At 45.6% G+C, this 13,037-nt stretch overlaps 1 protein-coding gene across 1 annotated transcript; it reads right to left on the minus strand.

Annotated features, from left to right (window-relative positions):
• Positions 1-8,364: 8,364 nt before the first annotated feature.
• kcnj14 (potassium inwardly rectifying channel subfamily J member 14) lies at positions 8,365-12,538 on the minus strand (the record flags this gene model as incomplete). Its single annotated transcript, XM_083678359.1, has 3 exons — positions 8,365-8,595; positions 8,739-9,056; positions 11,477-12,538. The coding sequence occupies 3 exons, from the start codon at positions 12,536-12,538 to the stop codon at positions 8,365-8,367; spliced, it is 1,611 nt and encodes a 536-aa protein (XP_083534485.1).
• Positions 12,539-13,037: the final 499 nt, after the last annotated feature.

Consider the following 13,037-nt stretch of genomic DNA (forward strand, 5'->3'; position numbering starts at 1 on the left):
TAGAATAGAGAACAGCACTCCTGTCACATTCTAGAATACAGGATAGCCAGAAGAACTATTTCCTATTGAAGTAGTGTAAGTCCTAGAACATGGTGAGACATAGAGAACAGGGTTACGATCTGCAATAGAATGTGTAATAATGTGTTACAATGCTTCAGAATGCATGAGACAAATTGACAACATCAGAAAGCAGCAGAACATTTAGAAGAGGTGTTGAGTTGAGTGCAATGATAAGCATAAAGAGACTTTTGGCAATTGAGGGCTTAAGATCTGCACGCAGAAATCAGATCCTCATGCAAATCTTCTATTGACATCAATAACGCATAGTTAACACGAAAGTCCAAATTAGGGTTGAGAAAGCTCAGAGCACTGAATGACAGCTCATAAAATCTGAGAATCAGTACACACACACGCACGCACGCACGCACACACAGATACACACACACACACACACACACACACACACCCACACACACACACACACACACACACACACACACACACACACACACACACACACACACACACACACACACACACACACATACATACACACACACCTGCCTTCCCCCCAACCCTAACCCAGTACAGTGACACACCAAGACTCCCTACGCTGTTCTCCTTGGCAGACACAGAGGCCCCTGAAGCAGCATTTATGGCTAACGCCAAAAATCTCAGCTGAAACCAGGACTGGTTTATCACCCCCTGTGGGTGGGTAAAACATGGGCCACGTCATATTTACCCCACCCCTGGTCCCTCCCACACACTCACCTCAAAGCCGTGCTTCTCTGATGGAACCCAGACAAGCCTCTTAGCTGCCCAGTCAGCTTGGCTGGAGGCGGAGAATACGTGACCGGTGGAAGAGGAGGAGGTGGGCGAGGCTGGCCCCGCACCTGTGGCCAGGAAGCGGGTGACATCATTGACACCGCCCCCTGCTGGCCTGGACATGGCTCTGCTGGCACTGACAGGGGAGAGAAGGAGGGAGAGCAGAGGAGGGGGGGTGGGGGTGGGGTGGGGAAGACAGGGTTAGACATTCTCTTATATTGTCCCATTGTCACGTGAGAGTCAGTGGACAGTACAGTAGATGAAATTTAGAGCACTGTATTGTATCTCTGATGATGGCGTGCAGTCATGTGCCAGTGACTGGAGTAGGAGCACAATTAGACAGTGACCGCTGACACACACACACACACACACACACACACACACACACACACACACACACACACACACACACACACACACACACAAACACACATACACACACACATGCACGCACACACACACAAATAGACACACAAATAGACACACACACACACACACACACACACACACACACACACACACACACACACACACACACACACACACACACACACACACACACACACACACACACACACACACACACACACACACACAGAGGAAAGGAGAGCAGTAGTACCACACAGCCCAGATCCAGCATAGTACATTCAGGGATGGCCTAATTGAAAGATACAGAGAGACAGAGGGAGATGGATGGAGGGGGAAGGGAGGGGAGAGGTACATCAACTGACTGCATAAACTGACATGACAGTCAGAGCTGGGAGAGTAGGGGGGAGAGAGATAGAGAGAGAGAAAGAGAGAGAGAGAGAGAGAGAGAGAGGAGGATTGGAATTGAGGTGGAAAGAGGGGGACAGTGGGGACAGTGGTCTAGAGAAAACTGATATGATAACTGGGAGAGAGAGAATATGAGTTTCTACAGTATAAGGACCGTTCAGGACCTATACAGGTCTAGTTCACTCCGATTCAATCATTCATATAAGAATCAACTGCTTATAGTGGTCAAAACTGTAGGACAGTGATGTATTCATTTTAAGAAAAAATTGGGTTTGATAAGAATTTAATGATCTGTGTGCATGTGATTCTCTGGGTCACATGCACTGTATGGAACAGTAGCCACTGTGAGTGGTGAAGTCACTCGACAGTCACCCTACAGCTCCCTGTGATCAGACAGTCACTCTACAGCTCCCTGTGATCAGACAGTCACCCTACAGCTCCCTGTGATCAGACAGTCACTACTGCAGAGCACTACATCTGCACTGACAGACACCTCGCCAAAATGAAGCCTATACTGTAGTATGTTGACCCTGGGTGAACACATGAGTAATGAGTATGTTACCCTTGTAACCACTGCATGATGAGCAGTCCGGATTTGTAGCTGAATGCTTGTTATCATGACATGTTTTTATAATAGCTCCAATTCAGATTCCAATTTGCAATAAACAATATATCTTGATATTATTACACATCTATTACACAATACTACTGCAGGTGAGTTGTGGGTGAGTGTCAGACAAGTATTGAGGGTATTGATATTCACACCTCTAGAATATTAACAATATATTACTCATTGTTTTGACCCATGTTCAATACCCCAAATTCACAGAGTGTTACAACATCTAGCCCAAAAAAGAAGACTGTGTTCTGTTGCCATGGTTTCAGTCTGGAAACAATTACGGTATGTCTACTCTTGAGGTATGTCACACACCTTGATTCCTTGCATGCCTGTGTCTGTCTGCCTATGGCCATGTTGAGTACAGCACTTAGACACTACCTGTCACTGCAGGAGGTTGGCATCCCAAACAGAGAAAGCCACCAAACTGGTCACCACTCACAAAAAAGGATAGTATAAAGGGACATCTGTCCCTCTCCTAGTCTAGGCTACTCTCCTTCTGCACTGAAAACTTCTGCACTGAAAACACCATTGGTGTATTATGCCAGAACCTGTTCAAATCTTTGACTGAAGGAGATGAGATGAGGAGAAGAACGAGGAAGCCACTTCAGACCGAGGAACTTTCATGGCTAAATGTGTGCATATGTTGGTTTAACCTTAAACGTGACCAAGATGTCCAACAGACTGAGAGCGAAATTCTCTTTCAGATGGAAAAACTACACAGTGCCATTGCTTTAAAAGAAATAGATGAGTGAATGAATAAATGAATGAGAAAATGGAGTGAAGGAGGAAGGATGGACAGAAATAAATAGTCATTTGATATTGCTGAGCTGCATGTCTTAATATCAATATCATTTATTATCTATTTGATCAGCGTTTCTTTAGGGCAGTCTTACGCGCATCGGAACGGGTCTCGTTCTTTGGTGCACTGACTGACCACGCCAGCACGCGATGTGATGCCAAAAAAACTCTCCCCTCTTTTCCATAGCAACACACGAAACACTACACAGCTAGCCTACACCACTGCACCAGACAATACTAGCGGGGTTTGAGCGGGGGTCATTGCGGGGGGCTGTGTGTGTGTGTGTGTGTGTGTGTGTGTGTGTGTGTGTGTGTGTGTGTGTGTGTGTGCCCGCGCGCGCGTGCGTGTGTGTGTGTGTGTGTGTGGTAAGGTGGGGGGGCTTGGGAACGCCTTTTCTTTACGCTTTGCTTTGAGGAGAAAGGCAGAGTGTTGGGGCAGCGGTGACATTGTGACCAATAACCCCGCATGAGACTGTCATACAGGAGGCGACAGACAGACACTAATGCGTCCGCTAACGCCCTATAGCTGTGTAGCTGTATGCAAACGACTCCTATTTTAAATGACCCGCAATAGCATCCAACCCGACAAAGACATAACGCCAACCACACCTCGAGCATGAGGTATGAATAATCATTACAGGCTATGGCCCTATAATAGTCAGCGGACCACATAATAGAGAGCGCATGATGAGATTCACCCTAATAGCCTGCGACGGGGTGCTCACTGATGTAGGCATAATAACAATAATAGCGGAACAATCATCATGATAATGATGATAATAATAATCACAATAACCATAATCCATATACCTCATAATAAAGAGATCCACGAACAGGCTACATATATGCCAGGTTTATCATTGTTGATGTGTAAATGAAGCACAAATGCTTGTCTTTCTTTAGAACAACTAATATTGACAGACAGTCTTGAATCTTATTCGTTTTCTAACATTTGTGGGCCTGCGTGGTGACTGGGGAGCCAGCACACCGCTGGTCCCTGTGCCCTATTGGGTGTCATTTTCGGCGTTATGCCACCCGCATTTAGACTAACCTAGCTAGGTTAGCAAGTAGCCAACCCCAATGAAATATGATACGTCGCCGTGCAGGATATTACACTGTATTCCAATGAATTAGAGTAAGGTAACTATATCTCACCTTTTAGAATCTTCTCCGAAACGTGGATAAGGCTAGGGCTCGAGGAGAAAGGAACTAAGGCGGTTTATCAGTTTTTTCCTGCCTGATATGAAGTGCGAGAGTGTACCGCAAATGCGGCTTTTATCATTACACCGTTCGCTCAGTGGAAGCCGCACACACACATCTCAGTGAGAATAAAACAGACAGACAGAATGTTGAGGGCAAGGCGTCGGCTTCAGCAATCACAAGCGTTTCCTGCATATGCACCAATCCAGTGTGATAAAGTTATTTTAGGTCCCGCCTTAAAAATACAGTCTTCGAATCAAAATCTACACCCTTTTCTTATTCCCGCCCATTGAATGAGACAATTGCGTACAGCCCCTTCACTGGCACATCCACCCGAGACAACGAATTGGACCCGAGAGAACACAAAAGTCACAAAGCCTGACCAATCTAACGAAAGTTGGGCTGGGCCAGAGATGTGACTAACATGCAGAACACCCAATCGGAGCAGAGTAGCAGGTGCCCGTGCAGTTTTCTCGCGGTGGGGTCGGGAGATTTGCGCGCTCTTTGTTGATGACAGCATCACTGTCTGTCACTCGGAGTAGGATGATCGTCTCCCCTAGACACTGATCTGTGGCCAGCTTGCATTTGCCCTTAATTGTTAATGTTGGAATGTGGGTATGGGTGAGCTGATCCTGGATCTGTGCCCATAGACCTTGGGCTGTCTGAAAACGAGCTGCAAAGCCGGGCAAAGGTGGCCGCCCCAGATTCTCCACTAATAGCTTACGTCTCCAAGTCGCCTTAAAGCCCGTGTTGATGTCTGGCAGTGGCTTGGTGACCGCAGGTTATACGGCTCAGGAAGCTGTGATTTAGAGGCAAAACCGGTTTGAATAGGCTACTAAATCAGCAATTGCGCATCACAATATTATCTTAATCTTACTAATTGCATAGCTCCTATTACACATTTAATATATTTGTATTTGATTTTGTCCTATGTTGGCTAATATAGTCGAAATGTGCAGTGAATATATTCTCTTCGGCTGTGAAGCTATGTGTAAAAATCAAATATCTTTATTGAATTCACTTATAGACCATGTTGTACAAAACCAGGCAAAACCAACATACCACTTGTTGGGCTAATATCATGGTATAAGTAGCCTAAACAGACATGAAGTACCAGTCAGCAGACTATAATAATTAGTAGTAACACTAATGATAGCCTAATTCTGCCGTTGGGCAAGCAGTAGCACCTATAGTATAAAAGAAAAAGGAATCCACCAATATCAATCAATGTGTTTTATTTGCTCTATAGTGCCATCCTTTTTCACATTGAAGCGCTCTCGGCCACAAATAGTTGTGAAATTACATTCTAGTGATACAACAGAGAAGGAGGAGGAACTTATACAGTGTTATCTGTAGAAAAAGAACAAGAGAGGGCACAGCTAGCAACCTGACTTCACTTGTGTAGCCTACATTTCAAAAGACCTATGACCTGAAATATTATTACGCACTGAAATCTAATAAAGCAACAAACCAGGAAGTAATCAAGTTATCCATCTGGCTATGTTTTTTATTTATTTATTTATTTTATTGTGGAGTGCGTTTAAAAAGACTAACACAGAGGTCAAAGTGCTGGTGGTCTGGGTTCAAGTTACAATCCACTGCAAGTGGAGCAGTCAGAGACAGGGACTGAGACTGGCCACTCGTGTATAAATAGAACACGGTAGCCATGGAGACAAAGGAGAACAAGAAAGTCCGAGGCTTAAGGAAAGACACAAATGTTGAATAAATGTTAAAGGGATAGTTCACCCAAATTACAAAATCACATATTTGGTTCCTTATTCTGAAAAGTTATGCGATTTTGTCATTTGGGTGAACTATCCCTTTAATAAAACTAATAGTAACAGACACCTTGTCAAACCATGGAATCAACTTTTATAAAGTTCAATTTACCAGTGTTTCCCCTCACAAGTTCAGTGTGTGCTGCTGCTTTTCATACATATGAGGTTAACCTGTTTCAGAAGCAATTTCAGTGTGCTGTTTTGTAGTGCTTAATCTGTGATATTTGTCTCTAAGTGCCAACTTACTTCAGTGCAAAGATGCAAGTAAAGGTTCCCGAGTTGTCAACATCATTGCTGACTTGGTAATGCAATCTAGCAAGTAATGTTATCTAGTATCAGTGACAGCTGAATACTGTACACAGGACTCATCACCAAAATGATTGGTCAACACTTCATATCAAGTTGTCCTTCTGCCATGTTACTTTAGTAACTACAATGGTAACCTAAAAGTAGTTACTCATGTTAACTAAATAAAAATGTAATGTACCTACATAGGTGCAACTTAATGTAAAGAGTGACTGATTATTGTACTGCTATTCACAGTAACTACATGGAAATCCTTATCTCCCAATTACACACAATAACAAAAAAATAAGAGTCGCTGTACAGGACTCAACAAAATAGCCATGCAATAAAAAAAAAAATCTAGTTTGAACATATCAGACTGCACTGTTGCAGAGGAAGTCCTATTACAGAAAAACTCCATAAGAACTTCATACATTTCGTTTTGAAGGCACCACCCAATGCAGTCGTTGCTCACATGTGAGAGAGACACCAACCAAAACAGAACCATAGACTTAGAATTGACAATAATCAATTCTAATTCTATCATCAGAACATTTCTCTAAGAGCAGAATGTCACAGAAATAATGTTTTCCATCCACAGCAGTGCGTCTGTGTTACTACAGTGAAGTGTCAGGTGGGTGTTTCAGTTTCTAGGGGAACATTTCCAGCGGCCATGGTGGCAATTAAACACATTCCCCAAAAAGAATCCAACAGCAATTAAACTACACAGTTTTCATCAGATGAACAAAAATGCAGGACATGCAGAAAAAAAAACAAGACAAAACTGAATGTTTGTAGAGCAAAGAATCTCAGATGACATAGTTATTAAAACATCAGACGAACACAACACTGTGCCTTCATATGACTGATCATATGATCACTGTCCCCCTGAAAACAACAAACCCTATGCTTTTTGTGCTGACACTGCACTCAACTGAACACGCATATGTTGGACTAAATAAAGCAAATGGATAATAAATAGTTTTACATTACAAATAGAAAAAACTAAAACATACAGTACAGTATATGTCAAAGAAACTGCTTCAAATCGCTGCTTATTTTCAGCTGTTTCTCTGTAACGAGTTGGTTCTGCATTGGCTCTAACAAGTAGTCCAACGCCCAGTGGAAGACACAACAGACCTCTGACTCACCTTTAAAGAAAAAAACATACTTACCAGATCCAAAAACATACAAATACTGCCTCATCATGGACAAGTTAATAATACACATTCCTAAAAGTGCAGTTGTACCTCCATATTTCACATACAGTAACAGTAGGCCTATTCAACATCTCCAGTGTGAGCTAAAATTCATCTGGAGTTGCTCTTCCAAGTTGGAGCCATAGAGGGCACTGTTGTATCTCCTGTCAGCTAAGTGTTGGAGCCAGTGCTGAGCAGTGCGGTTGTGACGGGCCAGGTCTGAGACTCACAGCAGACGGGTTTAAAATGTTTCTGAAAGATTGCCAGGTCCAATCAGTCAACTGGGTCAGTGTAGCAGCCCATCTCCCCTTCAGACTGACGAACGTCTGTCTGTATGTCTGTCTCTATTCCTTCCTGTCTTTGTTTCTATTTATGTGCAATCTCTTCCTCTCTGTACCTATACCAATCTAATGAGCACTTTCTTTGTAGTTGCTCTTAATCAATCTAATTCTCCAACGATCTCTCTTCTCCCTATCATTTAGTCACAATACACCTCACTCAGAATCTCCCCTCAACCCTCTAGACCACCACCACTGACAGTGGTTAATTTAAACCTCTCCTTCTCTCTTGCCCTTTTCCCTTCAATCTATTGTCTCTTTTCTTCTCTCTCTTTCCTTAGTTCTTCTGTACTCTCTACTTACCTTTCTCTCCATCTCCCTATTTAACTCTTTCCTACTCTCAAGTTTGTCTCTCTCTCTTCCTGACATCTCCTTTCCTCGCTCTCTACTTGCTCACCCCTCTTCCACTCTCATGTCTGTCTCCCTCTTTCCTTATTTACCCTTTCTTTACCCTCTCTCACTCACTCTCTTTCTGTCCCTTACTTCCTGTGATCCCTGGGTCACTTCCTGTCCACTCTGCCTTGTTGCCCCCCCCTCCTTTCCCTGGGTCAGTTCGTGTGGGGGTGTTGTGAGAGGGAGGGGCGTCGGGGCAGGGGGGAGGGGCATTGAGGGCCACGTTCGGGGTCGTCGTCGGGGGAGACGAGCTGCAGGGCCACTTCGTTCTCATAGCAGAAGGACGAGCGAGAGCCCTGGATGTACTTCTGTTCAGCCAACTCTTTAGCGCTGCACGAGGGTGTGCTGGGGATCTCGTACGTACGGTGGAAGAACGAGTAGTCCACCTGGAGAGGAGGAAGCAACACCATTACTATGCAGTTACAAAGCTATTACTGTGTAACTTACTACATAGTTATAGGACTAACTGAATGAAAAAGTGTATGCCTCTCTCTCTCTCTCTCTCTCTCTCTCTCTCTCCCTCGCTCACCTGGTAGCAGTTTTTCCTCTCAAACAGCACGGGTTCAAAGCGGCGTCCCCAGTGGATCTCAGAGGCGAGGTAGGAGCTGCGGCACTGTGTGGTCATGGCTGTGGCCTCCACCATGCCCTCCAGGATGACCACCACCTCTAGCTCCGAGTCGCCCTCCAGCATCTGCCGGTCCATCTCGAAGAACGGAGACTCGTCGTCAATCTCGTGGACGATGGTCACAGGGGAGACCAAGAAGATGCGGTCGGTGCCGTCGTCGAAGCCCACATTGATGTCCACGTTGTCTAATGGGAGGAACTCTCCCTCTGGGGTCACCCTTGGCTGAGAGGAGGGGGGGGGGCAGACAGAGCGGGCAAGAGAGGGCAGGGATGGAGGGAAAGATGGAGAGAGGGAGAAGGGCAGAGGTAAGAAAAGGCAGGGGAGAAGGAATAAGGTGTAGGGGAGAAAGGGGGAGCAGAGAGAAATAGAATAAGAGAAAAAAAGACAAGAGTTGAGTGTTGAGTGTCTTGTTGCAGCTCTTTGACAGTAACTGATTACAGTAACAAATTAGTCACAAAATCTTTGTAATAAAAACAAACAAACAATAAAGAGTTAAATTGGAAACAGGGGCATTACATGTAATTTCTCGGACATTAACCAAACTTCAGCCAAAGGCTTAGCATTAAGCAACATAGAACACATTCCCCTGCCTAAATTTGGCAACACCAGTCTGCAGCCATATACTCCTCAAGCCTAGGCTTACTGTATACCCAACCCTTTTCCTGGAGCAATCTCCATGCCCTAACATAGACAAATGTAATTCTCTGATCCCCTGAAACTCAATCCCAGCTGCCCTGTCTCAACTTTGACATGGTCAAGCTATTAAGAAGGATCTAAATGTCACAGTTTTAACCTCAACGTTCCACAGCATTACTGAGGACAATGGTGGCAGTGGTAGATGAGGGGCACATGAACCACAATAGACACACAAGGGCAACAGCATAAACACAAACAGACAATAAAAATGTAGTGGGACAGCATATCTTGTGATGGAGAAGAGCACAGGATATTTCAAACGCTTGTTACATCCTTGTATTGGCTTGGAGCCTTAAAATATTTAGCAAAAATCATACATTTCCTTGATTGATATCGGGATCCTAGTTGACCTTAGTTGAATAGAATCCTCACCTGCCCCTCTCTTTCTTACACACACACAAACACACACACACACACACACACACAAACACACACACACACACACACACACACACACACACACACACACACACACACACGGTCCCTCACCTCAGACATGGTCCCTCACCTCATACAACTTTTTTTCTTTCTTTCATCATCTCTCTCTACCACCCTCGCCCTTCCTCTCACTCTCTCTCTCTCTACCACCCTCGCCCTTCCTCTTCCTCTTACTCACTCTCTCTCTCAAACGCTCGTTTGCTCTTACCCAAGTGTGAGAGGGAGAGGGAGAGTGCGTGAGCGGGCGAGCGAGAGAGTGAAAGTTATAGAATTATAGATTTCCCAGATTGGATCTCGAGTCCATAATATGAAATTTGTGTGTGACCTGAATTGTGACCTGAATTGATCGCCTTATTCTCCCCCCTGCACTGTGTCCCGCTTGTGTGCTGCTGCAGCCTGTTTAATGTGAATGTAATTAGTATATTAAATAAAAAATAAAAACTATGTTTTTCATGGTGTTTCAATGTTTTGGAAATATTGTTTTGTCATTAATGTCAATTAATCTCATGCAAAATGAGAAATAGGTGTTACCTATCCTTTAGGAATGTTTAAGAGTACTAAAATAGCAAATATATAGTTTTAAGTAGCCTACATTCATATCCCACAATCAGGCCAATAAATGGCATAACAGACACACGTCCATTTATATGTGCCATTTTGGATGAGGTGTGTAATGTATGTTGTCACACTTGGAACAACTTGAAGTCTTACTCTGCATATCATGACTTTTATTTCTGAAATTAGACATCCAAAACTACATATAACATATTTTTTTTATCTGTATTAATCTGCTTTAAAATGTTGACCCCAATGTCACACTTTGGCCCCCTCATTTATCGAATGACCCATACACAAACAAATTCAATGGTCAGACAAAGGGGCAAAGAGCACTACAGCACACGCATAGAGCTAGATGCTCACGATCATGCTAACACACACACACACACACACACACACACACACACACACACACACACACACACACACACACAGTCAGCAGGGAGCATGAGATGACGGGGGACAATGGTTTTGAGTTAAAGAATTGTGGGGAAATTAATCCAGGGTAAATCTTCTAAACCCCCGAGGGAGAATAAAACAAGCTCTCATTAACTACAGACCAAAGAATAGAGGCCAGATGGCCTCATAGCTCCCTCTCTCTCTTTCTCACTTTCTCTCTTTACCATTCCCTTCCTCTCTGTTTACTGCCCCCCGCCTCCCTCTCTCCACCACTCTCTCCTCCTCTCTTCCCTCTATGCTTGACCTTTTACAACCCTCTATTAACCCACCACCTGGTTCCAAGACAGAAACAGCATTTGTTTTAGACAAAGCATTACACTTTGTCACCTGGTATGACTGTACATCAAGTGTGTGTAATATTTGGTCCTCTTTTTTTCACTTTTCCCTCTCTGTCCCACTACTCTACCTCTTTTCCTCAACTGCCCCTTCTCGCCTTTTCCCCCACTCTTCCTTCCCCACTCTCTCCTCTCTTTCTCTCTCTGTCCTCCTACCTTCAGTAGTTGTGCTCGTACGTGTGCCTCTACCAGGTGGCTCTTGCGCAGGTTTCCAACCCTCCACATGATACAGAGCTTCCCGTCCCTCAGCGCCACCACGGCTGTGTCAGAGAACACCAAAGTCTCATTTCGCTTCTTGGGCTTTGCGATCTTTGCCATGACTGCCCCGATGATGAAGGCGTCAATGATGCAGCCCACAATGCACTGCAAGACGACCGCCAACACCGCCAGGGGGCACTCTTCGGTCACGCTGCGGAAGCCGTAACCAATGGACGTCTGCGTCTCCAGGGAGAACAGGAAGGCCGCCATGAAGCTGTTCACTTGGAGGAAGCATGGCTCCTCCACCACTTCCTCTCCGTCCGACACTGCCCCGGCCCCGGCCTCTCCTCCCCCGGGGGAGGCACCCGGGCTGGCGCTGAGGCGGATGGAGAAGTCCCCATGGGCGATGGCGATGAGCCAGAAGGCAAATCCGAAGAGCAGCCAGGAGAGGAGGAAGGAGAGGGAGAATATGACCAGCATCCAGCGCCAGCGGATGTCCACGCAGGTGGTGAAGAGGTCGCTGAGGTAGCGCTGGCCCCTCTCGCTCATGTTGACAAAGGTGACGTTGCAGCGCCCGTCCTTGCCCACAAAGCGGTGGCGGGGCCGGCGACTTGAGCGGCGGTTGGGGCGGCGGCCGGAGGAGGAAGGGGACGACAGCGAATCTCGGTCCGAGGATGAACAGCCTCCGCCCCTTCCCCCCATACCTCCGCCCCTCCCGCCCCTCACCCCCGAGCACCCTGCTCCTCCTCCTCTCATCCCTCCTTCTCCTCCTCCTCCTGCTCCACCAACTGCCTCCCTGGAACTCTGCCTCCGCCCACCGTTGCCATTGCCCTGCAGGGGGAGAGCTTTGCCGTTGCGGGTGTGGGTAGGCGAGAGGCTGGTGGGGGTTCCTGGCCCCCCTGAGCCCTCCCCTGCCCTGGCCGTGTCGGCAGCACTCTGAGCCAACCTCATGACCTCCTCCTCCTCCACCGGCCCGTCCACCACCGCACTGAAACGACGCTTTACACGAGCCGCTCCCATGATGCCCTGGGGTTCTGTCTTGGAATACACAATGTATTCCTCACAATGTCTTTAACTGATATTATTGTAGTGTTTGTTCTAGGTGCACCCTAGAATGGAACATAAAGCTGCAGTCCCTCGGTTTTGACAAGATAAAATTATAGATAGTATAAATATGTAATTTTGTGAGATTCTCACCACCTTGTATTGATAAAAACCTGTGTGCACTTCTGTCCAGTATCGTTGCTTTAAGGAGAAAAATAACACTTAATCTCAAGAGATGTTTGTAAGTCCTTAAGGACAAAAGGTATCCGGAAGCAGATTCTTTCCCAGATCATTGTTCAAAAGTCACTGCAGTTTTATTCCACAGTCTCTGTGATAGAACGTCCTTCCACTCACTTGAAAAGAAAGTCAATGGTCAAGTTGTTTCTGCACACACTCCTCGGCATCCTTTCAGCAGCATATTCTACAGCAGCCAATAGACAGCGTCCTTTACAGTAATATGTCCACAGTAGTAGCC

This window comes from Argentina silus (assembly GCF_951799395.1).
Source record: "Argentina silus genome assembly, chromosome: 10".
In the NCBI taxonomy this organism is placed as follows: domain Eukaryota; kingdom Metazoa; phylum Chordata; class Actinopteri; order Argentiniformes; family Argentinidae; genus Argentina; species Argentina silus.